Genomic DNA, 24591 nt, shown 5'->3' with positions numbered 1-24591 from the left:
GACCCTGCACCCGCGTGGGAGATCCAGAAGAGGTTCCTGGTTCCTGGCTTCGGATCGGCGCGCACTGGCCGTTGCGGCTCACTTGGGGAGTGAATCACTGGACGGAAGATCTTCCTCTCTGTCTCTCCTCCTCTCTCTGTATATCTGACTTTGTAATAAAAATAAATCTTTAAAAAAAATTCGAAATTTAAAATAAAAATTAATAAATAAAAATTTTAAAAGTTTAAAAATGTTATAGAGAAAAGAATTGTTAATACTAACAGTGAGGTGTAGCATACAGATGTATTTTTAAAATTTTTTTCCTTTATTTTTGACAATCTTTTTTTTTTTTTAAAGATTTATTCATTTTATTACAGCCAGATATACACAGAGGAGGAGAGACAGAGAGGAAGATCTTCGTCCAATGATTCACTCCCCAAGTGAGCTGCAACAGGCCGATGCGCGCCAATCCGAAGCCGGGAACCTGGAACCTCTTCCAGGTCTCCCACAACCTGGAACCTCTTCCAGGTCTCCCACGCAGGTGCAGTGTCCCAATGTATTGGGCCGTCCTCGACTGCTTTCCCAGGCCACAAGCAGGGAGCTGGATGGGAAGTGGAGCTGCCGGGATTAGAACCGGCGCCCATATGGGATCCCGGCACGTTCAAGGCGAGGGCTTTAGCAGCTAGGCCACGCCGTCGGGCCCTTAAATTTCGAATTTTATGGTACGATTCTACAGTCTGGGATTCTCCCTCCGCCCCCAATTCCTACCCCCTGACTGTGTTTCCCTATATTGTTACAATGGTATAGTCCTTCAAAAGGAGTTGTAATTCCATCAGTCTGTTATTTAAGTGTGTCCCAACATTGCCGGAACAATGTCAGACAGTCCATCATCCCATTGTCTAGATATGTCCAAAAGTTTCATTAGGAGTGCATCTTTGATTTTGAAGTATTAGAAAGGCAGATATATAGAGAAGGAGAGACAGAAAGATCTTCCGGCTGTTGATTCAGTCCCCCAAGTGGCTGCAATGGCCAGAGCTAAGCCAATCCAAAGACAGGAGCCAGGAGCCAGGAGCCAGGAGCCAGGAACTTCCTGCTCTCCCACATGGTTCAGGGTCCCAAGGCTTTGAGCCATCCTCCACTACTTTCCCAGGCCACAAGGGGGGAGCTGGAACGGAAGCGGAGCAACCAGGACACAAACAAGCACCCATAAGGGATCCTGATGCATACAAGGCAAGAATTTTGCCACTAGGCTACTGTGCCAGGCCCAGTACTTACAATTCTATAGTTTTCCTTGATATAATTGGAATTGAAGCTTGGTCTCTCCTTATCAAATGAAAAGAAATATTCTAAACCAAAGATACATTTCATACTACCATAGTTAATTTTCCAACATCATGGAACATGACATCAGCAAACCATCTCCTAGAAATATAATCAGACAAAATAAATTCGAGCCATCGTTTTCATAATGATAACTGAACTCAGCTCACATTTGGACATGTGGTAGAAAGTGAATCCTGACATTTAGAAATATATGTTTATGAATGTACATAAATATACATCATACTGATTGCAACACTTCTTAGTAGTAAAATCTAAAGCAAATGTTTTCCTATTAATTCATTGCACTGTGGCTGGTTGAAAAAGAACAGGATGGGGGTCCACAGGATGGCTCAATTAGCTAATCCTCCACCTGAAAGTTCCAGTATCCCAGTTTGTGTCCCAGAGGCTCCACTTCTCATCTACCTCCCTGTTTCTGACCTGGGAAAGCAGAGAAGGGATGGTTCAAACCTTGGGATCCTGTACCCACATGGGAGAGCTGGAAGAAGCTTCTGGCTCCTGATTGGCTCAGCTTTGGCTACCGTGGCTATTTAGGGAATGAACCAACAGATGAAAGATCTTTCTTTCTCTCCTTCTTTCTGTAAGTCTGCCTTTCAAATAAAAATAAATCACTTAAAAAAATAATAAAATAAGAGGAGGACAGGCTAGGAGCAGGAAAAAACCATGGCAGATGTTCCAAGGACACACATGATTGAAAACACCCTCCTCGGCATAGGCTTTGCAATTTTGCTCCCATCAGAGAGGACTCCCATTAGAGTTCCTTGCTAGACATTTTTTAAGCAATGGCATATTACCCTAACACTCATCACCCACCCTACCTTGCCTTAAGAGAATGAATTAGAAGAGTGGAGACTGGAACTATTCACTTGTCCAACTAATTGGGGTAGTTTTTCTTGGCACAGCACTCAGATTTTAACACAAGCTTACTGTTTCTAAGTCATGGTGGCTTGACTGGAATGCATGATTCAACCTCTCTCTCTGGAAGACCCCTCTTACCATCACTAAGCTGTGTGCACTGTTACTGGGAAAATCCACACACACGCTCAGCAGCTGACAATTCTCAGCTGAGCAACGCTGTATTTTTTTTTTTTTTAATTTGGAGGACATTTAGTGTTCCAGTTCATCACACCAACTGTCCCATCTTAGAAAAGATGGAGCAGTGGCCCAGCAGGCCCTGATGCACACGGAGGATATGGCAGTGCATCAGGGCCTGCAGAGGACATCTGGTTCCATAGCAGAGAAAGGAGGACAGAATAAATTGGACAACTACCCCAGTCAAATGATGACAGCAAATACCTGGGGCGAATGGACACTCTGAGGTGGACTATGTCAGTCAAAGGATATTGGAAGGGTTTCTTCGTCCTTGGAGTGGAAATATCAACATAACTTCAGAATTATCAAAACCACATGGGCAGAACCATCAGAGCATGTTCCACACCGGAGACTCTAGGTTGATATCGGGTGGCCATGCCCTATCCCCATGTACTGGGGCGGTTGGGAGGTTAGGTGTGGTCTCTTGCCTCCCCGCTTCCCTCAGACACAGGAAGAAGAAATAGAAAATTTGGAAACAATGATCACACTCACTTTTCCCTAACCCTTGATCTTTCCCACCCTGATCAATTCTATAAACATCATAAAAATTAAAAAATAAAAATAAAAGAGACCACCTTGGTCATAAATGGAAAGGACAATAGACCTAGATGGCCAAGCTGCTCCAGTCTAATGGCCGTTCAGCAGAGGTCAGTGTGTGGGTAAAGGTTCTATATAGAAAAGGCCTGCCTGGAGCAGGAGCCACCAACACCCTCAAAAAGACAAGTGTTTAAGGGCAAGGAAGATTTAGCGAATAGCAGAAGACAACCAAACTACTCCAAGAGACTACACGGAGGGTCCAGTTCAATGGTTCAATTGTCTAGTCCTGCTAATCTTCCCCGTGCCTTCCGTGTGCCATGTAAGTGCCAATTCGTATCCTGTCTGCTCCACTTCCCCTTCAGCTCCCTGCCTGTGGCCTGGGAGAGAAATGGAGGATGATCCAAAGCCTTGGGACTCTGCATCCATGGGGAAACCTTGAAGAAGCTCTTGGCTCCTAGCTTCAGACTGGCTCGGCTTGGCCATTGCAGCCATTTGGGGAGTGAACCAGCGGGTGGAAGATCTGTCTTCCCTTCTCTTTGTAAATCTGCCTTTCCAACAAAAAGAATAAAGAAATACTTTTTAAAATAATACACAGAAAAAGGCTTCAGAAACAGACTGGTATCAGTGGTCGCAACAGGCAGCATTTTCTAAAATTCAAAGCTGCTTTATAACTTACTTAGGAATGACAGGAAACTCCTTAGAGGGTAGAAAGGGTCTAGGTGATGTGTCCCTAAAGGCAGCAAGAACAAAAATGAGAGCGCTGACACCTGTGCCGGTGGAAAGACGGTGCTGAATGCTGGGGATACAGGGAAGTCACGGCAGCTGCAAACAAGATACACAAGGAACAGACTGTCTCTGTAGTTCTGTACAGAAACAGGGGCATGGCATGTAGTAGCTGTTTCCAAAACTTGTGCGGAGTGAATGAGTAAGTGATGCCATGATTCCTTCCTTCCTTCCCCTCCCCATCCTCCACCCCCTCTTTTCTGTTCCTCCCATCTCCCCATCCTTTCCGCCTGCCATCTAGGCCTTCCCTACTCCCTCCAACATCTGGCAGTCATTCAGTTCTCCCTTCCTGCCTCCATAGAGCCAAGAAGTTCTGATGAAGGTCTTGAGGTGTCTGGGGATGTCAGGAACGGGTACCTCTCACTTTCCTCAGAAATACAGGTCAGCCATTTCTTTCTATACTATATCTGAAAATCAGTTCCCTGATGCAGTTAGGATAATGGTGTGGCCTTCTCCCTCTCTCTCACTGCTTCCCCTGATACAGGAAGAAGAAAAAGAAAATTAGAAACAACTGTCTCATGTACTTTCCCCTACTCCTGGACTCTTCCCACCCTAATCAGCAGTTCACATGAGCTTGCATCCTTCTTAACTATGTAAACATCATCAAAAATAAAATTAAAAAAAAAAGAAAGAAAGAAAATCAGTTTCTGTCTCTTTCCCCATCTCCCACCTGCCTCCTGTCTCCAAAAGTAGCTACAACAAATATCTTTATCCTTGAGGCTCTTTCATCTTTAAATCCCTCCCTCCTCCCGCCCCCATGAAAGAATCCTGACTGAATTCAGGATCAGGTCTCTTACCCGGTCAGGAAAGCTAAGGAGTAGGAATTGTTCTTGGAAACAAACGCCGAGCGGTGAGTCTGCGTCATCTGGCCTTGAGAAGGTTCTTCATTCTCAGAGTCTGAGAGCCGTGCAGGACACTGGTGGGGAGACAGGGAGACAGCACGGTCCATGTGGGAGTCCCACGAGGTTTACCCTGGATGGGGTTCCCGATGGCTGTAAATCTCCTCTCTGTTCCAGTCGCAGCTGCCAATTGCTAAGCCCTGCCACCAACCAGAGAACCTCAATGCCATCGAGGGCTAAATTCTAAGTCATAGTAAGTCACGTGGACGGCAGTTAGGAGGCACTTTAAGTATTTTAATTAATTCATTCTTTATATCAGTTCCATTAAAAGCAGAGATTCCCTGTGACATATGGAAAACTGAGGCTCAGAGGAATTAGCCTGGAATTAGAGTTAATGAACGTGTAAGATCTGTGGTAAATTCAGAGCATCAGCCTCCAAAACAGCTTCTACACTACGTCCACTCTACTCGGAAAATGTCTTTCAGGTGACTACTGCCACTCACCATCTTCTGCCTGTTTCAACAGTCTGCCTACTGCTCTCATTCGCTTCAGGTTTTCTTCACTCAATACTCTTCATACCAAGAATTATCTTTCCAGCAAACAAACAAAATCCTATAGCTCATGTGCCACTGTCTTTCCAGGATTGTCTCCTTGGCCTACAACCCCTAGGTGCATTCTGTGCCTAGAACATCCTCACTCACCTTTCCAGGTGATCTTAAATATCATTTTCTCTGGAAGGTCTTCCAAGTACCCCAAGAATCAGTTTTCCCATTCACTGATCTTCATTTCACCTTGTAGTCCCTTTTTAGGTTTTTCAATTTACATTTATAAGTGTATTTTATATATCTATGCCTTTTAGTGAGGTTTTGCCTGGTGGTTCAGTGTGAGTCTTCTTACTTTCAGACAGGTGGAAACTAATGACGTTGGATTGTAGCTTTCTATTTAGACGTCTGTGTTCTGCTTTATACACTAAGCTCTGTGAAAGCAAGAGCCATCTTTCAAATCAAATTTTCAATATCATAGTTAGTAGAAAAACAATAAATGCCTCATCATCTAATAATTAACCAGATATCTAATAATCAAATGACTATCAAAGCTGTAGATACAGATGAGCAAGACATCATCAGGATCAGTGTTCCTCCATTCCCTGGACTCTGCTACCCTCTAGCCTGATGGGCCATACACACACAATAGGCTACCCTTCCTGACAGCTGGCCTTTGAGAGGTGGAAGGCTCCAGCTTCAGCAAAGCCTGTCGGTTTTGTACAGCACTGCTCTTTGGAGAACCCTACTGTACAAAATATTCACTGGAGAAACTTCAACAGCGCTAATACATGATCAAATTTCACAGGACATACTCTTCTCAACTTTCTAAGACAGGAAAACATTGACTTCTTATCATTTACCTTGATAAAAAAAAAACAGCCTATAGAACTAGACTCCTAAAATGACACAAAATGTGCATATATGAGAAAGTTGCACCTAAGACTGCCATACCTTTAAAAAAATCAGGTAAAATGTGAGGGAGCTAGTCTTAGTGTTCTCTGGGACTGCTGGAGAGTAGCTGAGTCAGAAATACCCTAACTGCTACAAAGGATACTACCTCTGACACTGTCATTTACACTCAGGAACTGACAGGACAAGTGGAATTCTTCACACTGGTGTTTATGTTAGCAAAATATGAACAGAATGCTAATTAAATAAATTCAATATATTCTACAGTCAAGAATTGCAGGCAAACGTCTACAAAATAGCATGGATTAACTAGAAAGCTAACGAAAAAACAGGTGAAAAAAAGTACATTAGGTTGCATTTTCTGAAAAGGAAAACAATATACTAGTATAGTGCATATATTATGAGGGTACTTGAAAACATTGTGGAAAAATGGGTGGTTAAGATTTCCATACCCAAATCCAGAGCGCCTGGGTTTGATTTTCAACTCCAGCTCCTGGGTCCCAGCTTAATGGAACATAAGCCAACCAAGCGGATTTTTTCTTTTCTTTTTTATTTATCTATTTATTTATTTATTTGCTCAAACCAGAAACTTTAGGACATATTCTAAGGATGCAGTCATTTAAAATTCTGAAAAAGAGGCAAGCATTTAGCCTGGTGGTTAAGACACTCATGTACCACACAGCAGTGCCGGGTTTGATAGACAGCTCTGGCTCCTGACTCCAGTTTTATGTTAACAGAGATGTTGGGAAGAAGCAGTGAGGGCTCAAGTAATTGAACCACTACCACCCATGTGGGAGACCTTGATTGTGCTGGCTCCAGCCATGAGCCCAGCCCAGCCCAGGCAGCCAGGCCTATCCCAGCCCAGTGAGCACTCTCCTTCTCTTTGTCTTTCTGCCTCTCAAACAAGTCTTGTAAAAACTTTAAGAAATAATAAAGTCTTAAAAAAAAAATCACAAAAATCTAAAACTTGAAGTGTTCTCAGATTATATTCAATATGTTTTACATCAGCGAATTGTGTGAAATTGGCTACAACCAGTAAATGAATATTAAAATGCATACTTCTGTTGAGACAAAAATGAGGATGATGCACTTGATTTCTTTTCAAAGCTGTAATGGCAAAACAAACAGCCAGAGCAATTTCCTAATCTTGACATCAACTAACAGTAGAGTCAGTTAGGGTGGAACCCTGGTCTGGCCAGGCCAGGCAGAGCAGGCGACCAAGGCACAGGGAGCCAGCCAAGCTGGTCCTCTCCGGCAACAGCCTTCTGCCTTCTGTGGGGTAATATTTAGAGCATCAGGAGCATGTAAGTCCTCATGCTTGTTAAACTGCCAAGTGGCTACTTTGAATAATAAGCAAATAATAACAAGTACTGCTGTTATTATTACAACTGGACTGAGAAGACTCCACACACATGTGGCAGTTAGCAAATCCACTAAACCCAAAGAGCTTCCTTGCTTCGATTTTTGCAGGTAAAGAAAGATATATTTACCAAAAAAAAAAAAAAAAAATTAAACCAGGAGCACAGAGAAATTAAGTAACCTGGCCAGAGTTGGTGGCTGCACTCCTGGGACTTACCTAAGAGGTAGATGGCTGGCTTTTATTTATTTATTTTTCTATTTTGCTATAGTGCCTGTGTTTATAGGGCAAAGCTTTATTAACCCCAACTAATCAGAAAGATAACCAGGAAAATAACAAGCCTGGGTCACAAAGCATTTTTAAAAGATAAGACTTTAAGATAGGGTGAGTACAAACAGCAATAATAGGTGTCCAATGTAATATGACTACTGAAGAAATAAAACTCAATTATAATTATACATTTGAGAATAATTAGTGGAGCCTCCAATAACACTTCCTTACATAAGTTAAATACACAAGTTTTTTGGCCCCAGTAGTGGCTCCAGTAGAGGCTCCAGTAGAAGTCAGATTTTATCAAGTTTAGATTACGTACCTAATATTGAGGATCTACTCATATCTAGCTAGCACTTCTCTGCTTACAGCAATGACCAAGGAAAATAAAATAGAAGCTTTAACGAAACCCAGGTGAGGATATCAGATATACACAACTTAAAACATCAAATAAGCCAGAAGGACACAATACATAAATTAAAACTCATCACAAGTAGTCTATGAAACAAGAGTTTTCCTCTCACCTTCCCCTGCCCCCTTCAAATATGTTCCCTAATCTTTCCACAAACTTCACTGTCCCTTTCCACAGCTCTCATCTGGATGTTACGTTTTTCACTATTCCTAAGCCACATGATCAACACGCATTCCAGGTCTGTGCTGATTGGGCTAACTCCTGATGCTAACAGGTGAGCAACTTACATGTTCTCGATTTGTTTTCGGGACTGAGGACTCATCCCTTTTCCTCTGCTCTTCCGTTTTCTTTTTCCCTGCTTCAGCAGCCTCTGGTAATGGCTTGTAGATTTGATCTTCAGAGGTTTTTTCCTCCTGTAACTTTTCTTCTCTGAGCTGAAAACACAAATCACACAGAAATGGTAAAACTTAAACTCTGGACCTAAATATACCTTTTACTCTGTAGTCTATTACTACAAACAGCCACATGGCAGTTTCATGACTGGTTTTCTTACCTACTTGGTAAATCTACCAGTGAGAGACAGAGACAGAGACAAAGAGAGAGAGAGAGAGGCAGGCCTCAGCTATAGGCAACTGCCTAGGTTGCCTTGTATCTAGGACAAGTACTGCTAGGAGAGAAGCAGCTAACAGCTGGTGGGCATTCTAGGCCTGGTTAATGCCAAATTTGTGCTAACTATACCAGTGTGCCAGCATAGATTTTTTTTAAGATATGTGAGGGAAGACGCCAGTACAGCAGCACACAGGATCTGGGGACCTGTGCCTGAATTTGTCCGGGTCCCATGCAGGTGGGCAGGGCCCCATGTCAATACGACACACTACCAGATGACGGGGCTTGGGGATCTGTGTGCTCAGATGGGCATGGGGGGCTGTGAATTGCTCAGGGAAGTGGGTTTGGAGGTGTGTGGGAGGGAGAACTGCTGAGGGAGAATATGGCAGGGGAGCAGTGACTTCTGGGGGATCGCCATTAACCAGGCTACTGCACTTGCAGGGGAATGAGGGGGCTGAGGGGGCTTGTTTGGAGGAGGGAACCTGGAGGATCTTTCAGGGCCAAACAGTGCACCCACATACGTGGGAGACCTGAGATGGGCTAACTGGCATCAACCACCACCTAACGCAGCACACAAAAGCTATGGCTGGTGAACCTGCCTGACAGGGCTTGACCATAGTACCCACCAGTGAATGTTGGGGCAGGAGGTGAACTATGTCAGGCTAGGCCATGAAACTAACCAGCTCATGAGAGAATTGGGTCAAGGAGCAGATTCTGTGGGGCATTTGTGGGCTCACTCCTGTCAGACTGAAATACCTGCTGATTTGCTTGAGGGCTAGGAATGGTGATGGACTGATTTAGGCATGACCATGGAACTCACCAACACTCATGGGTACTAGAGTTGGGAACAGGCCAGGTTGGTCCAGGCTACAGTACTTGCAGGCACACCCAAGAATTGGGTATGGGGCATGCTGGGTTGCAACATCCACCAGCACATACAAAGGCCAACACTAGGGGGCAGACTGTGCCAGATAAGGGTCTAACGTCTGCTGGCACACATGAGATCTGGATCTGGGAGTGGCCCCTGCTACAACTCGGGGGAACTCCCCCAGTAGGCAGTAGCTCACACTTGTGAGCCTGTGAGTCGGCTATGTATTGGTCAGCTGCTTCACTTGTTGGCAGGTGTGTGGGTTGGATCTGGGGGCACAGACCAGGCAGGGCTAGGCCAAACTAGCACACTGGCATGTACAGGAGCCAGGATGGAGTGTGGGCCATCACACCTACAGGTTGTACAGGGCCAGGCTGCAGCATATACCAGTGAAAACTGGGACTGGGGGCAGGCCAGGCCAGACTGCAGAATCCAATGGCAAGGGCTAAGCTGGGTGATAGGTTATGCCAGGCTGGATCAGAGCAACCACTAGCACACACAAGATCTGTTGCTGGGAGCAGGCCTGGTAGGCGAGCTAAGGTGATGCCCCTGCTGGGCTGCGGTTCCCACTAGTAAGAATGAGAGCAGGAATGGTGGCAGCAAACTAGGCTGGATATAGTTGCAGCATCCCCTGGCATGGGTGTGGATTTAGTCTGGGGTTTGCCAGACTGGGCTAGGCTCCAGCACCTACTAGTGCTCACAGGAGCCAGGGTAGGTGTAGGACGGGCTGCATTAGATCTCAGTACTTACTGAACCATGCAAGAGTTGAGTATGGGGTAGGCCAGGCCACTGTACCTGACAGGACAGGAGGTGGGCTGAGTCAAGCTAGGCCAAGAACCCTAGCATACATGCAACCCAAGTCTGGAAGCAGGGCCAGGTTGGGCCAGTTCACAACACCTACTGGCAGATGTGAGAACCAGGATGGGGTGCAAAACAGGCCAGGCTGCAACATCAGCCAGTTTACATTAGGGCCGGGACTGTGGGCTGGCTGAGTTAGGCTAGGCTGCAGCACCTGCCACCATAAGCTGAGATTATGGGCAGACTGAGCCAAGCCAGGCTGTAGCACCTGCCAGTGAATGCCAAGGTGAAGCGAGATATGCCATACTGGGCCACAGAACCCACCAGCACACATGAGACTGGGTGGGAGAAGGTCTGATGAGGGCTTGCGCAGACTCTCCTGCTGGGCCACTGCACCCACTGGTGAGTGTAAGAGCTGGGACTGGATGAGACTAGGCCAGGTAGGGCTACAAAACCTGCTGACCTGCATGTGAGCTAGGTTGGGTGAACAGCCAAGCTTGGTCAAGTGACCATATCCACTGGTACATGTATGAGCCAAAGTAAGTGCAGGCGGGTCAGGCTTTGTCTCAGCACTGGCGAGCAGGTGTTGGGACTGGGGCAAGTCCTATCAGGCCTTACCACAGAATCACCTGGAAACTGAAAGATCTGACACTGGGCGTGGGCCCAGTAAAGAAGCCGTGGGCACCCCTCTGATGGGCTATAGCTCCCACCAGTGAGCATGGGAACCAGGACTGGGGGCGGGCCTGGCCTGACAGGCAGTGGCACCTGCCAGCATTAACATGGGCTGGATAACGGGGTTGGTGAGGCTGAGCTAGGCTCTAATGTCCATTGACGTGCACAAGAACAACGTGGGATATGGGATGAACTAGACCAGTCTACCGCACACATCAGCAGGCACAAAACCGGGGCTGAGTGCAGACCTAGCAGGGTTATTGAGTCACCCCAGCTAGGTTGCAGTCTCCACTAATGTTCTAGAGGTTGTATGGTGGGCAGGGATGGGCTGGGCCACAGCATCCATTGGTTTATGTATGAGATGGGGCTGGGGACAGACTGACCATGCAATTGCAACCACCAGTGTGTGTGTAGGCTGACATGGGTGACAGACTGAGACAGACCCTATACCAGCTGGCACACACAGGAGTCAGGTCTGGGGTCATCTCTGTGAGACTTCTTTGGAGACCGCTCCCTCCCATCCCTGCAACTGGAACAAGGACTCAAAACTCCAACCCAGCACTTGTGATCTGATGGAGTGCTTACGTCAGAACTGGGTCTACTTAGTTATTGAAGCCTGTGCAGTAGACAACATGCCCAGATGCACATGGGAGACATGACAACCAATTCACTGAGGCCTGCAGAGGATGTCTGGTACCATGGAGGCAGAGCAAATTGGACAACTCTCCCGGCCATGCTTTGACAGCAAGTACCTGGGCAAGTGGAGACCGGAGAGACACCACGGAGCGTGCTTCCTCCCTGCCTCCCTCTCCGTCTGCTCCACCACCTGAGGACGTAAGCCGACAGGCCTCTCTGCTAACCACAGAGAAGACTGTCAGCAGACATCAGACCTGCTAGTGCCTTCATTTGGGATGTCCCAGTCTCCAACATGGCGGAGTGAATTACTTCACCAGCCACCTAATCTATGGTATTGTAGCAGCATCCCAGGCTAAAAAAAAATCACAAATGAGTGGGTCTATTCCAGGATTATTTCTGTTCCATTGGTTTACATGACTTTCCACTGTGCCAGTGCCAGACTCTGTGCATGACTGTGGAAACACAGTAAGTCCTGAAATCTAGCAGTAGAGTCCGCTTATTAAATAACAGTCATTTCTTCAAGACAACATGATCTTCCCTGGAGAAAAATCCACTGAAGTCTACAAAAATGCTACTAGAATTAATTTTTTTAGAAGTTTGGTAATGTTGTAGGAAAGAATATATAAATTAATTGCATTTCTTAAAAAAAATTAATTGCATTTCTATATACTTGAACTACTTAGAAAATGAAATGTAAAAAATTGCACTTATAGTAAGATCAAAGTATAGAAATATTTAAAATGAACCTGTCAAAGGATTTAGAAACTAAAAAACAAAACATAAGGTAGGGAAATTTAAAAACAAACAGAAAGATAAGCCATGTTGATGGAGCTGACCACCCAATACTATTAAGATGCCAATTCTCTCAGAGTGAATATAGATTCAAAGCAAGTCAAATCAAAATCCCAGGTTTCTATTGTAGGAAAATAGGAAGCTGATTATAAAACTCAGGTGGATATGCAAAAAAAATCTATACCCAAAATTACTTGGAAAAAAAAGAAGGTGAATGATTAATACTATCAGATTTCAAGAGTTACTGAAATCATTGTAATTCCTTTCCATACAGAAAAAAAAATCTCTGTAAGAGATTTAAAAAGAAATGAAACCTTGTGGCCATCATTGCAGGCAACAGCTTAACCTTAACCTCCCCAACTGGAGAGCTGGCTCAAATCCCAGAAGTGAAGCATGCAATCCAGCTCCCTGCTGATGTGCCTGGGAGGGAGCAGGTTATGGTCCAATTACTTGTGCCCCCGCCAGCCACATAGGCAACCTGGATGGAGTTCCTAGATTCATCTTAGCCCACCCCAATCATTGTGGCCATGTAGTAACTAAATGAGTATACCAGAAGATAAAAGATTTTTCTATCTCTAATTGCCTATAAATAAATATATCTTTAAAAAAAAAACAGGAAAATGAAAAACAAGCAAAAACCTTACAATATCAATGTGAAAGAGGCACTTTTGTTTAAAGGGAAGATAGGGGTGCCATGGATTAAGCCTCCACTTGCAACACCATCAGAGTCTGGGTTCATATGCAGGTTGTTCCACTTCTGAACCAGCTTCCTGATGAGCCTGGGCAGGCAGAGGATGATGGCCCAAGTGCCTGGGAGGTGCAGCCACATGGGAGACCTAGATGAAGTTCTGGCTCAAGGCTTTTCCTTGGCCCAGACCTGGCTAATGCAACAATCTGAGGAGCGAATTAGAAGACAAAAGCTAGCACTCTCTCACTTGATCTCACTCATTCTGACTGTTGCTCTGGCATCCAAAGAAAAAAATGTCTTTAATAAATAAATAAATAAATAATAAAGAGGATCCAGCACGATAACCTAGCAGGTAAAGTCCTCGTCTTGCATTTGCTGGGATCCCATATGGGCACTGGTTCGTATCCTGGCTACTCCACTTTCCATCCAGCTCCCTGCTTGTAGCCTGGGAAGGCAATCAAGGACAGCCCAAAGCCTTGGGATCCTGCACCTGCATGGGAGACCCGGAAGAGGCTCCGGGCTCCTGGCTTTGAATTGGCTCAGCTTTGGCCACTGCGGTCCCTTGGGGAGTGAACCTGCAGACAGAAAATCTTTCTCTGTGTCTCTTCTTCTCTCTGTAAATCTACCTTTCAATAAAAATAAATAAAATCTTTTAAAAAATACCAAGGTTCTATAATGAATACTATAGAACTTTTAAAAAAATAGGTCAAATAATAAACAGTAATTAAACACTGCTCTCTGTTTTGTCTTCAACACAACCTTTTTAAATACTGACTTTTCATTCACTAGAATATGCCACAAGAGTTATTAGCCTGCCTCAGCTTTTTTTGTGATGATGCCTGGTTCAGATTAAGTGAATTACTTACTCACCTTTACAAAATTTATCCACATGCAGAATGATTACTTAATCAATTAGAGGAGAACAGGGGAACAAAGCCAGCAGCATACTTACTCCCAGGCTGTTTAAAGTCTTAATTCTGTAGGTGACTCCAGACAATTAACTTGAAAACAAAACCCCAGATGATACAGACACCACTAAAAGCTTTCCCACTGGTAAACATTAACTAATTATGAAAATTATTTCAGTATTCCCTTACTGGCCTACATTACATTTCTCTGAAGTACTTAACCGAGTTAAAGTGATAAAAGATTAACATCAGCTAAGTGAAGTTAGAAGAACACTTAAAGACAAGGAAAACTAGCACATGTGATTTATGGACAAATACTCTAGGTGCCAAGAGTACCTCGCATGCATCAGGTGACACACACTTATGAAAATGAAGGCCGGGCCTGGCAGCGTGGCCTAGCGGCTAAAGTCCTCGCCTTGAAAGCCCCGGGATCCCATATGGGTGCCAGTTCTAATCCCGGCAGCTCCACTTCCCATCCAGCTCCCTGCTTGTGGCCTGGGAAAGCAGTTGAGGACGGCCCAATGCATTGGGACCCTGCACCCGCGTGGGAGACCTGGAAGAGGTTCCAGGTTCCCGGCTTCGGATCGGCTCATCGGCCCGTTGCGGCTCACTTGGGGAGTGAATCATCGGATGGAAGATTTTCCTCTCTGTCTCTCCTCCTCTGTGTATATCTGGCTGTAATAAAATGAATAAATCTTTAAAAAAAAAAAGAAAGAAAATGAAGGTCAAGATACTTTGTACGTTATACCTTTCTCAGGTTTTCATACTCCTCACGAAGGTCCCCGGGCTTGCTTAGCTTGATTGGTGCTCTGAAGATAAACTCTAAAGGAAAGGGAACAAGAAAATACTTCTTAACAGGACATTACAGGAAGGACCACCCTGTCCTGCTGTTGCCCCATTCTCCAATCCTAAAACACATTAAGAAATGATGGCAATCTTCATTGAAGTAGTCCTCATTCATTTAACAAATACTTATCAAAGGTTCCCAATCAGGCAACACATGCTAAGAAGAACAGTCAATAAAGTTCTCGCCGTCATGAATCCTACAAGCTCCATGTTGGAAAACGGGTACCAAACACACACAGTTGTAAGTCTGGTGACACCACGTGCTGCAGAAATAAGAAGGGGGAAGGTGGTCTGGAAGGTGATCTGTGATAAAAGACCCCAGGAAGAACTATGTTCAAAATTCCTAGTTAAATGTTAGTCAGTAACATTTTAAATGAACTGAAGTTTTACTCATTATACTTTATTTTAAAATTTTTATATTTATTTGAAAAGCAGTGTCACAGAGAGGACAGAGAGAGATCTTCCTTCCACTGACTCGTTCCCCAGATGGCCACAACAGTTAGAGGGGGGCTGACCTGAAGCAAGGAGCTTCTTCCAAGTCTCCCCCACGAGTGTAGGGACCCAAGGACTTGAGCCATTCTCTGCTGCTTTCTCAGGCCATAAGCAGAAAACTGGATTGGAAATGGAGCTGTTGGGGCACAAACCAGTGCCTACATGGGATGCCAACACCACCAGTAAAGGATTAGCCTACTGCACCACAGCACTGGCCCCTATTTTTTATTACTATTATTGTCAAAGTATGTCTCTGAATTCTGTACATATTTTTCAGTATATAACCTAATATATTCTCAAAACGTTCATCAGTTTTAATGTTTCTTCCCCACCCCCGTTTTATCTGAAAGGCAGAAAGACAGAGATCAATCATCCACTGGTTCATTCCCCATACGCTTCTAAACCCAGGAATGAGCCAGGCACAAGCCAGGAGACTAGAACTTTACTCATGTCCACCACGGTGCATGACAGGGACCCAAGTACCAAGTGCCATCATGTGCAGCCTCCCAGAGTACCTATTAACAGGAAGCTGAACCAGAGAATATCTAGATCTTGCCTACCTTCTCCAACATGGGATGCAGGTGTCCCAAGTAGAACTTGACCACCATGCCACACATTTGCCTCCCTTCGGGGATTCTAATTAGCCTACCAGATAAAATAAAAACTTTGACATGTCCTTCAAGGTTCTTTGGATATAGCTGTCAGCTCTTGACCATTTAGTCATAGCATAAGTTACTTTAAACCTTTTATGCTGTTTTCTCAGCTGGAATTCTACTTCTCTTCCTTTTTCTATGTATTTTTTAAAATGTGAGGCATCAGACCTATAGAAGGTACACAACACATGTTGGTCACATATATAGATGATAAATATGAAAGTGACACTGGCTCTGGGGTTACAATGTCACTTGGCTTGCTGCCCTCCCCTGTCAAAGAGCTGGTATTCATGTCCTTTCCGCTAATTAGCGCCCTGGGAGCGAGCGGTTGTGATCAAGGACTTGGGTTCCAGCCACCCACATGGGAGAGCTGGATTGAATTCCCGACTCCAGGCTTCAGTCTGTCCCGCTTCCAGCTCTGTCTGTCCCTCTCTGCTCTGCCTTTCAAATAAATACCTTTTTAAAACAGGAATAAATGTCTTCAATGCCATCGAAAAGAAGTAAACCCTCCTGCCTCCTTAAATGTTTACACCTTCTAATGCAGTGTCAGCCATTTAAATAGAGCATTAACCTTAAAACTCACTAGTAACCACACATCACCGAAGTTGATAGAAAAATGTTGCCATCTGTCCTTTTTCAGGAGTCTTAACCATTTTGAGAGGATTCTTGTTTAGGACCCTGAAGACCGTGGAAGACACTTACACAGAAACAACAGACCTAATGCAGATACACAAGCCAGAAATGAAAAGCTTAACCAAGCACCAGAGAGCTGTTAGGCATCTTAACCATCACCTTCACCCAGCTTCATAAAAAGAAAAAAAAAAATGTGGATGACTATCTTAGCCATATCACTCAAGGCACAGTTCCAACTCCAGGTAAGCAGTCCTTTCAGTAAGATGCTTGAAAAGAAAAGGAGAGAGAGAAAAGCAACAACAACAAAAACCAACTTTACATGCATTTACTAAGACTCCACTACACACAGAGACATGCTTCATGCACATTTTCTTGATGAATTGTCACAGAAGCCATGGAACGTATTATACCCATTTTACAGGAAGGAAACGGAGGTGTCAGATGACTTGTCCAGGGCCACAGAACTAACACATGGCAAAGCCAGAAGCAAAACATTAATAATTCAAGAGGGAAATTGCATAATGGTTAAAAATGCAACCAATAGGGTTGAGTTCCATCTCTCCCCCTTACCACAAAGCTCTACTATCTTGGCCCCTTGTGAATAAAAACTTTCTAACTTTCTTTTCGTAGGTATACATCAGGAAGAGACAACAATCAGACCTGTAGGAATCTACAACACAGTAAAAACTATTAGGATTATAAGGAGCAATTAATCCAAATGATAGGCTGGACAACAGAGTTGACAAATGTGACTGTATCTACTTATATGAATGCATGTATCTGAGAAATGGATTATACATCTCTCCTCTGTACACAAGAGATTGGCTACAGGATTTCCAAGGATAAGGAAATCCATAATGCTCCAGTTCCTTATATAAAACCACTTGCCATTTGCATGTAACCTATGCACACCATTGTATATACCATACTTCTCATCATCTCTGAATACTTACAGCACCTCAGACAACATAAATGCTGGGGAAACAGCTGTTACACTGATTGTTTAGAAAAATGATAAGGAAAAAAGGACTGTGCATGCTCAGCAGGACACAATTATTTTTTTCCCAATAATTTTTGATTTGTAGTTAGTTGAACCCTTGGATATGGAACATGGAGATACAAAAGCTGCCTTCACATTCCATAAAACAAATAAGAATAATTAAATATGTTAATACTCTAAATCCAAAAACATTTCAGAAAAATATTTCCATGAATTTATACGGTACACATGCTGCTCTTTGGGCCTAACTGCCACTTTCATAGCCTTTGTTTCTGACCACCTGAAAGAAGTTCTGAGTTGCCCCAAAATCTTTCCCAACAAATTCCCTGTTTGCTTAATTTTGCCAAAGTAATTTCTGCCGATCGCAACTAACAGGCCAAATTAATGTTTATAGGATAGTTGGAAGTGAAAAAAAGAAAAAAGAAAGAAAATAAACCTAATGTCCAGTAAAATTAAGAAAAAAACAGTGAGAAGACAAAATATGAAGAATAATGAAAAAGCCTTAACCTGAGACTTTTTCAAACAATGTTGCAGTGAGTGATCCTGCAGACTTCTCACTTGGCATGTAAAAGCACCACAGAATAAGTCACTGGAATCACAATTGCTACATTAAAATAGGGGGTGGGGCAGAGGATGCCTTTTGACAGATCACCTGTATCCATTTCTAATCCCACCACCAATGAATGCAAGTCATTTCCTCACATCTTTGCAATCACCAGTGTGAAATTTTATGCCTAATATTCTTACTTTGTAAGTGCGGTTGAGTATTTTTTATGTGGTTTAGAGTAGTCTGCATTCCTCTGATGTGAAGGGTATATGCATTTTCCTTATTTCTCCAATTAGGCTTACTTTTTCTTCTTGACTTATTAACATTCTCTATATAAGGAAAATTAGCGCTTTGTTACATTAAAAGCAACACTTTTTCTAGTTTATCCTTAGTGTTGACATTGCTTATACATTTTTATGCAGTTAATCAAACTTCTCTTTTGCATTTTCCATTGTATCTAGAAAGACCTTCCTTGAGAAAAAGCATAACAAATCCTGTAACTCCTGGTACAAAATGCTTCTTGTCACATCTACTTTTTAAACTATGTATTTTTATCTAGGGAGCAACATAAGGAGCATAATCTCATTCGGACTTATAAATAGGATCACCATACAACACATGAGACCACAGTATTTTAGTGACAGCCTGGCACAAATGACTTTTACTTTCTGTTGGAGAATTTGTCTTCCCTAAAATAGTTCTTGGTAATATTTAGTACAAAATGTCTCAAAATCTTAACATCCTCATTTTTTTAGGGTAGTGTAAATAATGTAAAATTAAAAGCCTCATCCCCAATTTAGAAGCATCAGAACCTTGGATTATTCCATTTCAATTTCCTTTTCTACGAAAATAGAATAATAACCTATCATGATACACTATCATGAGGATCAAATAAGTGTAATGAAAGTGAAAAATACTTTGTGGAACTATCTCAGCCAGTAGAATGGCATTCTGTAGAGTTTATGAAATATAAAATCGTCTCTGGTGTTGGGACAATATTCTTGCATTGTGGTTTGGTTTGACAGATGCTGCATGGAATGTCACTCACTTTGAGGTATCTATGAAGAAAGTTCAAAGTTCAATTCATAAGGCCAAGGAGAAACTCAACATTCCCAGATTATTACTGTGCCCCTGACTTGAAAACAACAGGAATGGATGGAGTGGATGGAGTAAAAGGTGAGGCAATTTATACTCATCAAAGTTAATGCTGATACAAATCACATAAATCCCGGGTTAAGATTAATGGGGCTGGCACTGTGGCTAAGTGGGCAAAGCTGCTGCCTGTGGCACTGGCATCCCTTTGACATGTACATTGGAGTTCTTGATTTTCCAATTCTGATCCAGCTCTCTTCTAATGTGCCAGAGAACGCAGCAGAGGACAGCTCAAGTCCTTAGGCCCCTGCACTCAGGTGGGAGACCCAGAAAAAGCTCCTGGACTGCTCCAAACTTTGTAGTCTTTTGGGGAGTGAACTGGCAGATGGAGGATCTCTATCTGTAGCTTGGTCATTCAAATAAATAAATCTTTAAAAAAATATATTAATGATGCTTAATACTTTAAAAATATAAAATGTTTTTGCCCCATGCGGACTATGCTAAATTAAAACAGCATCAAGTCTAAAAGTTTAAAAGCTACACAAATAGTTTGGGCCTGGCACAGTAGACTAGTGGTTAAAGTCCTCGCCTTGAATGTGCCAGAATCCAATATGGGTGCCGGGTCTAAACCCTCTGCCTTGCTTCCCATTCAGCTCCCTGCTTGTAGCCTGGGAAAGCAGTCAAGGACAGCCCAAAGCCTTGAGATCCTGCACCCTTGTGGGAGACCTGGAAGAGCTCCTGGCTCCTGGCTTCGGATCGGCGCAACACTGGCCGTTGCGGTCACTTGGGGAGCGGTCACTTGGGGAGTGAATCATCAGATGGAATATCTTCCTCTCTGTCTCTCCTCCCCTCTCTCTCTCTCTCTCTCTCTCTCTATATATATATATATATATATATACATATATATATATATATATATATATATATCTGACTTTTCAATAAAAATAAATAAATAGTTTTAAAAACTTACATAAATAGCTTAATGTACTTCTTATAGACTAAAACAGCCAAGAATGAGAAACACTGGATAGGTCCAACGTAGCATTAACTTACACAATTCTGGCTCCTATTTCAGTAATGCCCTCAACAAAGGCCAAGAAGTACAAGAGCCTGACAGCTTTGATGCTTCATCGGTCAGTCAGCAAGAGGACTGAGATACCTCCGTGCTTCTCTCTGCCCTACTCTCCTCATCCATCAAATGGGGAACAGAGTACTAGCAAACCTACCTCGCAGGCATGCAGAAGGCCAGTTATAAGCAGTAGTAGCAGTAATCACTGAAGAAGCCCTATAATAAATAAAAACTAACAATGAGAGAGCAAAACATGCCAAGCGGTACACACACATTGTCTCAGACTTGAAAAAAAAAAGATACTTTAAAAGTTCATGGAAAACTTGCACCATCATTGAAGACCATTTTCCACGAACTTTTGAAGTACCTTGTAGAGTCAACCTTATTATTATGCATACTCAGGTAATTATTATGAACCTTACAGGTCCCCTGCTTTTAAGAGAAAAAAAAAATTCATTTATAACTCAACAGTTTTTGTCTGGGGAGGAACTAAACTTGCTAATTCTACTTCCTCTGCCTTCCTAGAGGCTTAGATCAGCTTCCTCCACCACAGAAAAGGAAGCTGTGGTTGGGATGCCCGTCATACCACCACTGAGGAAGAGCAACCAGCTGTCAACTGAGCATGAGGAAAGGCACCACCGCCCTTCCTGGCCCAGCAGACTTGGTCAGACTTGCCATTCTCTCCACCAGTTCTCATGGCAGTTTCAAGTTTCCGGGGACATGAAAACAATAACCGGCCCTTCCTCCACCTTGCAGAAAAGAATGCTGCACTACTTCAGAGCCTACCTGTATCCACGACAAGCCCAAAGGCTAAAGTGCTTTCTGAATACCTAACCCCTGACAAGAAACTCCCACAATGCCTGAAGAACAACAGACAAGTGCCCAGTGGTCTAAGCTGAGCACCATGTTGTTCAATCTGATGGGAAACCTAAGAACAGCTATACTTTCTGATGGGCCTTTCCCAAAAAAGAGCTCTTCTCTAGGGTGGGGCAACTGCTTATTAATAAAAGCAAATGAGACAAATCACAGGTGTTTTGTGCTAGTTGAACATCAGGAATGAAATGGCACTGCCAAAGCAACCACACTTAAGGCAAAATGCAGACAAGAACATCACTCACCACACTCAAAGGGTACTTACTTAATGCTTAATTTTTTGACCCGGCAGTTCAATTTCTTATGAGTGCACCAAAATGAACACAGAACTCTGGACTTGTTGAGTCCCAAAACCTAAACTCCAATTCAAATATCCCCATTCACTAAGCTATTTTGTTTTTAGACAAAAATCAAAAAAAAAATAGTTGCTTTGCATTTGAACTGCTTCATTTGTAACTAGATAATAATATAACCACCAGCGCCAGCGTTACGGTGTAGTAAGTTAAGCTACTGCTTGTGGAGTTGGCATCGCATATGGGTGCATTTTGGAGTCCTGGATACTCCACTTCTGATTCAGCTTGTATGTAATGTGCCTGGGAAAGCAGCGGAGGATGGCCCAAGTGCTGGGGCCCCTGTACCCATAGAGTAGACCTGGAAGGAGCTCCTGATTTTCTCTATATGTTCTGCTCTCTAAGTACCTTTGCAGTTTCACTATTATTTCATTCCTGCCTACTCTACATTCTACCAATAGCTATGGCTCCTGTTCCAAATCATGCTATTTCTGCCTCAATGGTTCCTCCTAATTATCCTCATCTTTCCTGTTAAGTCTCCATAGCCATCTCCTATTATGAACTAAACAACTCATGTTAAAGAATACAATTTAAAATTTTGCAGAGCATCACAAAGCAAATCAGAAAATAGCCTTCTGTATATTTTCCATACACTAGTATAAAGGCTAGCTTCCACCACTATCACACCATCAGCATCATTAAGATATACCAGGCCTATTTCTAGGCACTTTAGGTCACTAACCCATTTAATCTTCACTCTGACTCTTGGAGAAGGTGCTATTATCATTGTTATCTTACACATGAGAAAGCTGAGGTCCAGAGAGCTTAACTTGCAGAGGTCACAGTGCTATAAAGGAAAACAGGTTATCTGGGGCAGCCACTTGGTTGCATCTTCTATGTTCATAGGTATGTATGTATAAAAAAATGCTAGACAGTGTGGTCTGTATTCTGATCCACTTGGTATTTTATACAAACAGATATACAAACACACACATGTATATAGTCTGTGCATGTAATATTATTTATGTATGCAACTGTATGTTTATATTTTCATATGTATATATACAAAGTCTTCAAAAAATGTGGAAAAACGAGATTCAAATACAAGCTTATTTTGGTGCAAAAAAAAAAATCTGAAAGCCATGCATGTTTTTCATAATATACATAACTTCTTCTTGCAATGAGATCACATCTCACACACGTACCTGACAACCCCACATACCGTGGAAAAAGACATGAACAGAAGACCTTAGAAACAGAATACTTATCACATTGGCCAAAAACAAAAATTATAAAGACCCGGCAAAGATATCCTTTATGCTACAGAGTTATCATATGTGTGTAAGATACACGTGTAAGAATGTTCATTACAGATCACTCACAAGAGCAAAGATGGTAAATCATCTAAGTACCCTTCAGAGGGAGCCTGGGTCTGTTCCTGAGTTGTCTATTTTTACTCCTGGTCTGGCTTCTTTGCTCACTTGGTGGTTTGTGGCGTACAATTATTGTGTATAAACACTGTGCAGGCCCAGGAGAACCTGAGGCAGCTGCCTTCATTCCAAGTGCCTGCCAGCATGTAGTCAATCCCCAGTTGGCATGCACTGATGCAGGGCTAGTGGCACTCCTTGCAAGCAATCAAGCTCAGTTCTTCCTAAGACAGCAGCCCACCAAAGCACCAACTTCTTCTTCCTTGGAAGATGCTCAACTTTTTCCTCAACACTGAATCAGCAAAGTCTTATTTTTTAGTAGCCTCCCCAGTCTTCCACCCTGTACAGAAATGAGCTTCAGGTGGGTCTGGACTGGGGCTTGGGAAAGAAGCCATCACAAACCTCCTCTTTATGTATGTGGCCGCTTAGGATCTGGTTGCTTTGGCAGCCCTGGACTAAAACTGTCATATTCCCAAATCCATCAAGAAAGCTCTGCTGACTATTCTGTCTCTTAAAGATGCACTCTCTTTGCCAAGAATCCACAAATGTTGGAGATCCTGGATACCTTGGCAACTTCCAACGGCTTCATCTAATCAGTGTGTGTTTGTATGTGTTTAATCTGGCTTTTCCAGTTATTTTCAGCAAGACTATTTCAGCTACAATCTGCTCCCTCACAGCCAGAAGCAAAGTCCACATTCTTCATAAGCAATGTTAAAAATTTTTGTGATGAAACTACAAACTGAAAATCACACACAGCCATCTTTTAAAACACGAGAAGCAGCACATCGGGAGGTAAATGTGCACATGAAAACAAATCTGAGGGCAGTGCTGACAGAAAATGATCAGTGAAGATTAGGCTGCCGAGAAGAGGCAAATGATGTTAGACATCATGAAAATAAGTACAAAGGACAGAAAAACATTCCTGGCAAATGAAGAGCAGAGGCACAAATCAGCATATTGTGCCAGCCAGAGTGGGACAAGGTATGGGAGTGACAGGGGACACATGAGGTGGAAGGGTCTGTATGCTCAGACCACTTTACTTTCATATTCCTCTGCCTGAGCTGGAATGCAAAAGAAATGGCAGGCAGCTCTTCTCTAACATTAGCCTAGGAATAAAGGCAAGGAAGACCTGGAGCTGAGGGCAGGGCAAGTAATTACTTGTCTAATGTAATAATACAAATAAAAAGTAAAGAAGGAGGGAGGGAGTGAGGAAAGAAGAATGGAGGAAGGAACAGGTACAACTGGCCATGGAAAACAGAGCTGAATGCCAGCTTAAATGAATACAATATTCCTACTTGGTTTTTATCCATACTGGATGTTTATTTTCATCTTTTAAGATGATTTGGTTTATTTGAAAGACACAGTTAAAAAGATAGAGGGAGACACACACATATAGAATGAGAGGGAGGAGGTGGAGAGAAAGAATCTTCCACCAACTGGTTTACTCCCTAAATGGCCAGTAAGGACTGGGTCAGGTTGAAATCAGGAAATACGAGCGAGTTTCATCTAGCTTTACCATATGGGTGCAGGGGCCTAAATATTTCAGCCATCTTCTACTTTCCCAGGTGCATTAGCAGGGAGCTAAATTGCAACTGGGACAGGTGGGACTCAAATTGGCACCCATATGGCATGCCTGT

General features: G+C 43.1%; 1 protein-coding gene across 1 annotated transcript in view; it reads right to left on the bottom strand.

Moving 5' to 3' along the window:
• The window catches only part of RNF169 (ring finger protein 169), a 56904-nt gene that overhangs the window by 9592 nt on the left and 22721 nt on the right, over window positions 1–24591 (bottom strand). Inside the window, exons 2-4 of the mRNA XM_058663583.1 lie at window positions 14781–14854; window positions 8352–8498; window positions 4530–4648 (exon numbers count right to left, since the gene is read on the bottom strand). Of these exons, the coding sequence (XP_058519566.1) occupies window positions 4530–4648; window positions 8352–8498; window positions 14781–14854 (340 nt within the window). The remainder of the gene's footprint in view (window positions 1–4529; window positions 4649–8351; window positions 8499–14780; window positions 14855–24591) is intronic.

This window comes from Ochotona princeps, chromosome 4, assembly GCF_030435755.1.
Source record: "Ochotona princeps isolate mOchPri1 chromosome 4, mOchPri1.hap1, whole genome shotgun sequence".
In the NCBI taxonomy this organism is placed as follows: Eukaryota; Metazoa; Chordata; class Mammalia; order Lagomorpha; family Ochotonidae; genus Ochotona; species Ochotona princeps.
This window is presented reverse-complemented; position numbering and strand designations above follow the sequence as displayed.